The sequence below is a fragment of the Neltuma alba genome, unplaced genomic scaffold (genome assembly GCF_004799145.2).
Source record: "Neltuma alba isolate B1F8T4 unplaced genomic scaffold, ASM479914v2 tig00006343_pilon, whole genome shotgun sequence".
NCBI classification, from domain to species: domain Eukaryota; kingdom Viridiplantae; phylum Streptophyta; class Magnoliopsida; order Fabales; family Fabaceae; genus Neltuma; species Neltuma alba.
The window spans coordinates 47,515-56,209 of record NW_021634437.1 but is presented as its reverse complement, the minus strand read 5'-3'; the positions used below and the strand labels follow the sequence as shown (position 1 = coordinate 56,209).

At 32.1% G+C, this 8,695-nt stretch overlaps 1 protein-coding gene across 1 annotated transcript; it reads left to right on the top strand.

The window, feature by feature from the left end:
- Window positions 1-3,681: 3,681 nt before the first annotated feature.
- Window positions 3,682-5,118, top strand: LOC114750190 (uncharacterized acetyltransferase At3g50280-like). The gene has a single exon (XM_028938737.1). It carries the CDS (start codon window positions 3,682-3,684, stop codon window positions 5,116-5,118), a length of 1,437 nt encoding a protein of 478 aa, XP_028794570.1.
- The last annotated feature ends 3,577 nt before the right edge of the window (window positions 5,119-8,695 follow it).

The window sequence follows — 8,695 nt, the reverse complement described above, 5'->3', positions numbered from 1 at the left end:
GTGATATTTATTCATTTCCCAGATATGTCTCAAATAGAGAATGTTGCCGTCACTAGTTTATTGTTTATGGGATAAAAAGTTAAAAACTGATAAATATAATATATATATATGGTGTGTGTGTGAGTATTTCAAAAGTGATTTCACATGATTCTGTGTTTGTTTGGTTTCATTTTAAAAATTATTTTAGTAATTTTTAATCTGAAATACTACTTCCGGTCCTAATTATATGAACCAATTGACTAATTTGAGGAGATTAGAAAGTAAGTTGAGTTAGTTATTTGTCCTAAATAGGTGTTATTTTTCTTAAAATATCCTTGCTAATGAAGTGTATTGACTAGAACTATAATTATTAGAAGGACTATTTTGAAAAAAAAAATTGAATAAATATAAAAGACAAGTGGATTGGGGTCTTATATTTAGAATCAAAATAAAAGTCAAACAGGGGGTCTTATATTAAGGATCGAATTAGTTATATGGATTACTTTTATACACAGAATCAAATAAATATTGTGGTCACAGAATTGACAAACATCAACATGTTTATCTTGTTTTGCCGACCAATTTCCAACTTTTGGGATTTTCTTCATTTTTTTTTTTTTTTCCTTCCTCCTTCTATTTATAAGATACTTTCAACATGTTTCACACAAACTATAAAAAAAACCTTAGATAGAGTTAATATTCTATTAAATAAAACAACACTTTCTAATTTTACTTATATTTAACATAGACCATTCAAAATACTCCTCCTGTCCTTAATATAAGACCCAATTGTTGAGTTAGTTTTGGTTCTAAATATAAGACCTATTTATCCATATTTATCAATTTTCTCTAAATTATCCCTATGGATACTCCTTCAACCATAATAAAGTAGAAGAGGGAGAGGGGTATTAGAAAGATGATTATGATGTTTTAGTAAAAAAACATGTCACATTTCTTATAATTAACTACTTAATATAAGACCCATTTAACTAATTTGATTAGATTAAGAAAGTTACGTAGTTAGTTATATAAGAAATTTGACACGTTTTTCCTTAAAATACCATAATTATCTTTTTTAATACCCTATTTTTTCTTTTCTACTTGATTAATGGTTGAGGGAGTATCTATAGGGGTAATTTAGAGAAAATTAATAAATTGAGAAATGGATCTTATATTTAGGACCAAAAACCAACTTCAAAAATTGATCCTATATTAAGGATAGGAAGAGTAAGTATATTTAATTATTTGTGCTAAAATTTTAATAAAATGACTCATTAATATGACCAAAAACATTTTTTTCTTACATATAAATAAGACAGGAGTAAAGAAATTAGTTTGGGTATTCATCACTTTGAGGAGTACCTAAACTCATAATATCCAGAGCATTCAGATATTAAAAATTTGGGAAAAAGACAGAAAAATGCACCTTTAATTTCATAAACCAGAAACGTCCATTGATTCAGGAAATCCCATTTTTGGTACCATGAGACCAAATGGGATTAATATGTGAAAGGAAAAGACCACATTGCCCTTCATTTTAAATATTATTTTAAAAATATCACAGCCCTACTGGCCGGCCGGTCACCGGACCTCCGGCGGCGCCGGTCACCGGAGCTCCGGCGACCAGCCAACAATTGGTCACCGGAGCTCCGTCGGTCGGAATTTTTTTTTTGAAAATTTTTACAACTTCAATATAACGGTTAACAACTTTTGTAATGCGATTAACAACTTCAGTATAAACAATTAACAACAGCTTTTCTGGGAAATTCAACAAACTCCGGCGACCGGAAACAATTATTTTGAAAATTTTTACAACTTCAATATAACCGTTAACAACTTTTGTAATGCCATTCACAACTTCAATATAGCAATTAACAACAGGTTTTCTGGAAAATTCAATAAACTCCGACGACCGGAAACAATTTTTTTGAAAATTTTTACAACTTCAATATAACGGTTAACAACTTTTGTACTGCTATTAACAACTTCAGTATAGCATTAACAACAGCTTTTCTGGGAAATTCAACAAACTCGGCGACCGAAAACAATTTTTTGAAAATTTTTACAACTTCAGTATAAACGGTTAACAACTTTTGTAACCCTATTAACAACTTCAGTATAGCGGTTAACAACAGGTTTTTGAGTTATATAATTTTTCAAAAAAATCTGTTGTTAACCACTATACTGAAGTTGTTAATAGTGTTACAAAAGTTGTTAACCGCTATATTGAAGTTGTAAAAATTTTCAAAAAAATTATTTTCGGTCGCCAGAGTTTGTTGAATTTCCCAGAAAACTTGTTGTTAATTGCTATATTGAAGTTGTTAATAGCATTATAAAAGTTGTTAACTGTTATATTGAAGTTGTAAAAATTTTCAACTTCAGTATAACGTTAACAATTACGTTTTTTTGAAAATTTTTACAACTCCAATATAACGGTTAATAACTTTGATATAGCAGTTAACAACAAGTTTTTAAATTCAAAAAGTGACATTTTTATAACTTCAGTAATGCCTTTAACAAACTCAAAAACCTGTTGTTAACCGCTATACTGAAGTTGTTAATAGGCTTACAAAAGTTGTTAACCGCTATATTGAAGTTGTAAAAATTTTCAAAAAAATTATTTCCGGTTGCCGGAGTTTGTTGAATTTCCTAGAAAACCTGTTGTTAATTGCTATATTGAAGTTGTTAATAGCATTATAAAAGTTGTTAATCGTTATATTGAAGTTGTAAAAATTTTCAACTTCAGTATAACGTTAACAATTACGTTTTTTTGAAAATTTTTACAACTCCAATATAACGGTTAACAACAAGTTTTTAAATTCAAAAAGTGACATTTTTATAACTTCAGTAATGCCTTTAACAAACTCAAAAACCTGTTGTTAACCACTATACTGAAGTTGTTAATAGGCTTACAAAAGTTGTTAATCGTTATATTGAAGTTGTAAAAATTTTCAAAAAAATTATTTCCGGTCGCCTGAGTTTGTTGTTGTTAATTGCTATATTGAAGTTGTTAATAGCAGTACAAAAGTTGTTAACCGTTATATTGAAGTTGTAAAAATTTTCAAAAAAATTGTTTCCGGTCGCCGGAGTTTATTGAATTTCCCAGAAAACCTGTTGTTAATTGCTATATTGAAGTTGTGAATGGCATTACAAAAGTTGTTAACGGTTATATTGAAGTTGTAAAAATTTTCAAAATAATTGTTTCCGGTCGCCGGAGTTTGTTGAATTTCCCAGAAAAGCTGTTGTTAATTGTTATACTGAAGTTGTTAATCGCATTACAAAAGTTGTTAACCGTTATATTGAAGTTGTAAAAATTTTCAAAAGAAAAAATTCCGACCGACGGAGCTCCGGTGACCAATTGTTGGCTGGTCGCCGGAGCTCCGGTGACTGCCGCCGCCGGAGGTCCGGTGACCGGCCGGCCAGTAGGGCTGTAATATTTTAAAAATAATATTTAAAATGAAGGGCAATGTGGTCTTTTCCTTTCACATATTAATTCCAATTTGGTCTCATGATACCAAAATGGGATTTCCTGAATTCAGCGGACGTTTCTGGGTTTATGAAATTAAAGGTGCATTTTTCTGTCTTTTTCCCTAAAAATTTCGCTCTACTTGTATTTTGGTCAGCCCCGGCGAGCTAACAACATTTTATAAAAAAATAAAAAAGCAATCGGAGATAGAGACCCAAGACCACACACCCCATTCCATGGAGGCTGTCCGATTGATCTCCATTACTACGATCAGAGCACGAAGCTGCCATAACAATGGCGGCTCAGCTGAACTAATCGATCTGAATCCATGGGATCTTCAATATCTAGTTCTTGGGTATGGTCAAAAGGGACTTCTCTTTCACAAACCCGCCTCTTTATCATCTTCAATACGCGGAGAAACAGTGATCCAACTTTTGAAGGACTCACTTTCTTCCACCCTCGACTTCTTCCGGCCGCTTGCTGGCCGTCTTCTTGTTGTCCCCCACGGTGGCGACGATGGCACATCCTCCGTCTTCATCACTTGTAACAACGCCGGAGTAAGCTTTGTTCATGGCATAGCAGACAACACTACAATTGCCGACATCCTCGAACCCACTTATGTTCCTCGGATTGTCTCCTCCTTCTTCCCACCAGGTAATATCCAGAACTTTGAAGCAACTCGGGTCCCATTAGTGGCTGTTCAAGTCACAGAGCTTGTGGATGGCATCTTCATCGCTTGTTCCATGAATCATTGTCTTGCTGATGTGAAGCCATACTGGAATTTCTTAAACGCATGGGCTCAGATCTCTCGAAATGGCCTAAACCACATGGCCCCAAATTCGAAGCTCGCTTCATTTGAACGGTGGTTTCCTCATGGTAATATTGAGCGCCCCATAACAATCCCATTCAGGAAAATATTGCAGCATCATCTTAAGGAGTCAACAGATTCGATCCAATCACCTCCATTTTCAAGGAGGATCTTTCACCTTCAAAAGCAAAAAATTGCTAAACTCAAAGCAAAAGCTAATTCAGAGGTACAAGATAGTATCATCAACAACAAAATCTCCTCTTTGCAAGCTGTTCTAGGCCATGTTTGGAGGTCTGTAATCAGAAATCAGAATCTTGACCCAAAAGAGGAAGTCACATACAGATTCCTCATATCTGCTAGATCCAAAGTCTCACACCCTCCAATTCCAGACGACTATTTTGGAATCACCGTGCAATTCACTACTGTGACGATGAAAGTAAGGGACTTAGTGGGAGATGGAGGCTTTGGAAAGTTTGTTTGGGAGATGAACAAGGAAATCTCATCATGCACTGAAGAAAAGATCAAGAGCGACTTTGAAGCCTGGGTACGAAATCCAACAATGCGTACCCAACGTGCCACAATTGGGAAGTTCATGACAACTAGCAGCTCCCCAAGAACCAACTTTTATGAGATCGATTTCGGTTGGGGAAGACCAGTGGCGGTTCGCGGCGGCGGAGCCAATGCGAAGCAGTGGAAGCTGGCGGTCGATGCCGGAGCAGAAGAAGGTAGCTTTGATGTTGAACTATGCGCCTCTTACGAAATACTGGAAGCTTTGGCTGGAGACCGTGAATTCATAGAAGCAGTGGATTTGCCATTGCCAGCGGAGCTAACGCCATCCAGTAAAGTAGCACGGACTCGACTATGAGATCAAGCATCTGTGTATTTTTCCATAATCGGTAACCTTCTTGATATAAATAGAATTGATGTTGTTTTTAATATATTGAATCTTCTATAAGAGAATTATGAATTATGGTAAAAAAAAAAAACTTAATTTTAAAGCAAGATTGTTTCTTCTTTCTCAAAATTGATGAGAACCTGTGGGAGGATCAACATATCATTACAAAAGAGTGTTAAATATGTGAAAAGAGTTTTATTTTATTAACATAAATATATACTGATAGAGTAATCTAAAGTGTAAAGACGGACTTAAAGTGTGGAATATTTTTTTTTCCCGTTTGCCCAAACAAGTTATCAATACGATGATAATATGTATATGTGTGAAAATTGAATAACAACATAGTTCGGGAGAAAACAGCTGGCCTTAGCATACAAATTTGCTCATAAAACTTTTTTTTTATAAGCACCTAATATTTCTTTAGGTGTAACAATATTAATCTTTCTAGTGTAAAAAAAAAAAAAAAAGACATGTTGGTTAGGTGTAGATAATGTTTCTAAATTTACGGTGTCTAACATAAGTTGATTTTATTATACTAAGTGGATGTTTGGGTAATCCTACAATCACTTTTTAAAAATATTTTTTTATAAATTGAGATAAACTCTTCCATATATTTATCTTATATATTATAAAAATATTTTTAAAACTATGATTTTGTTTCTACCCAAATTTTTTTAAAATAAGAACAGGTTTAAATACAGATGAATAATATAACATTTTTATTTCATTCGAGAATGGTCAAATGCGTCCCTCCACCCCCCCCCCCCAAAAGAAAACCGAGCACCATGTGCGCACGAGAGGATATTTTATAGGTAGAATTGTATTTTAGCGCCATAATGATTTGACAGGGGAAAAAAAAAATTTAACCCTATATTAAATTATGCCCTCAAATTGTCACGTACACGTTAGTATGATCAGGTGTTAGATCGTGACATGGCCAGTGTATATCTAATATAACATACCATTTGATTTTTATTTTATTATAAACCTCAATTCATTTCTTCTTTCATATTTTTTTTTAAGATAGTGTTTTTAATAATTGTAATTCTAATCAATAAATTTGATTAATAAGAATATTTTAAGAAAGATAATACATATTTATTACTAATAACTAACTTAACATATTTTTTTAATCTACTCAAATTAGTTAATTAGCTCTTATATTTAGAACCGAAGATGGTATATCAGATCATGACATTTGAGAATCATCTTTTTTTGTTAAGAAATTGGTTTCCGTGTTCCGTGATGAGGACGGAAATCTCCATCATCCAGATTTATTCTGGATTTTGAGATTTATTTTATAAAATTTTAATTTTAATCATTCAAAAATACATTTAAACTGTTAAGATTTTATGGTAATACTCCTCCGGTCCTTAATATAGGACCCAATTGGTGAGTTAGTTTTGGTCCTAAATATAAGACCCATTTCTCATATTTATCAATTATCTCTAAATTACCCCTATGGATACCCTTTCAACTATAATCAAGTAGAAGAGAAAGATGAGGTATTAAGAAATATGATTATGGTATTTTAGGAAAAACGTGTCATATTTCTTATAATTAACTAACTTACCTAACTTCCTTAATCTAATCAAATTAGATAAGTGGGTCTTATATTAAGGACCGGAGGAGTATAATGGTAAAGCGGTGCAGGTCAATGTAACGCCCTTTCAAAATCTGAATTGTTCCCTTAGGCTTTGTTTGTTTGGTTGGGGTTTTTTTGAGGGGAGGGGAGGGGGATGGGAGGATGTGTTTAGTTGGGAGGAGAGGAGGGGAGCTAAAAAAATTTGTCTTTTTGTGCTCCCCTCCCCTCCCAAATTGGGAGTTTTTGGAAGGGAGAGAAATATTATAAGAATCTTGACAAATATGCCCATGTCATTTTTTGAATATTCCAGTAGTACCCTCCTGATATTTTTTTGGTTTCGCATGATTACCTTCGCATTCCCTTTCGCGGTCGCTCAGTTATATACACACACACAAATATAATATGCATATATGTTAATATATTAATTAATTATATATATTAATATATATTATAATTATAAAATGACACTGTTAATATCATATATATTTTTTATTTCCTAATATGTGGAGGGTATTATTATATAGTTAAGGTCTTGTCTTTTTTTCTCCCATTCACTTTTCTCATATATATTATACTTTTATTTCATAATTTTTTTTATCACATATAAGTGAGGTAATTGGTTTTTTTGAAATTGATAAATTAGGAAATAATAATTTTGATATAAATATTATAATAAAAGAATAAATCAGTTTAAATATAAATATAAGGGTATATTTGTCAATTTATAATCCCCTCCCCTCTCCTCTTCTCCCCTTGTGAACCAAACAAGAAATCTCCCCTCCCCTTCCCTCTCCTCCAACCAAACAAAACCCATAACCTCCCCTTCCCTTAATTAACCTCCCCTCCCCTCCCATCCATTGAACCAAACAAAGCCTTAGAGATTTACTCCCTCCCTCCCTTATTATAAAATCGTTTTAATTAAATTACACAGTTTAAAAAAAAATTTAAAATTAATTAAAAGTAATTAATATGTAGTAAATACAATTTTTTTCCAAAAATATCCCTATATATAAATAAGTAAATATCAGAAAGTAATAGTAAGATAAATAAAAAATATATATTAAATATATTAAATTAAAAACAAAATAGATAATAATATATTAAATGTTCAAACAAATTCAAAAAAAAATTTATAAAAAGAGATAGGCTTATTTAAAAAATTAAATTTTGTTGAGACGGAAGAGTATTATACAAGTACGTAAACGGAAAGAATATGTGAGTGGGGCCCTGCGAGCTGAAGAAGCTTTTTCACTAAACAACATGTCCACGTGATCCATCCATCCGCGGGATCTTTTTTTTTTTTTTTTTTTGACCAAGATCCGCGGGATCTATTTTACTACAACGAAGTAAATGTAGTTAAATTATTAATATTTTTAATGCCCTAAAACCTATCAGATAAAGTTATTAATGATGTTAATAAAGTTGTGAATATTTTTATAAGAGTTATCAATCGTGTTTCAAATATTAAAAAAAAATCTAATTTAGAAACCTAAAAAAAAAAACATGATAAATAATACTAGTATTTAATAGAGTTATGAATATCACTATATAAGTTGTCATACACATTATAAATGTTGAAAAAAATTCTAAAAAAATACTTGCCACATGTCAATCGCCTATCGAAGCTCCATTATCGATAGCCTACTGGAGCTTCAACACCTGCGGCCAGCTAGCTGGTGGGTGAGGGAGACTTGAGGCTTTTTAAAAGGACAAATGTGTATTTTTATCCTTGATATTATTTTTTAAGCGTACCCAGCATCTCGATGATTTTATGGGTCCAATTTTATTTCCAGTTTTTTGGGCACCAAAAAAAAAGATCACTAAGTAAAATCACACCACTTAAAAGATCATAGTATTGAATAAACCTGAAAAATAAGATTATGAGTAAAATTGTACCTTTGGCTTTTTTTAAAATAATAATAATAATAAAGGCCAACATTATAAATTTACTAATATTTTAAA

What these genes read in the sequence shown, in the direction of transcription:
- LOC114750190 (XM_028938737.1), top strand. Translation starts at nt 3,682, where the DNA reads ATGGAGGCTGTCCGATTGATCTCCATTACTACGATCAGAGCACGAAGC.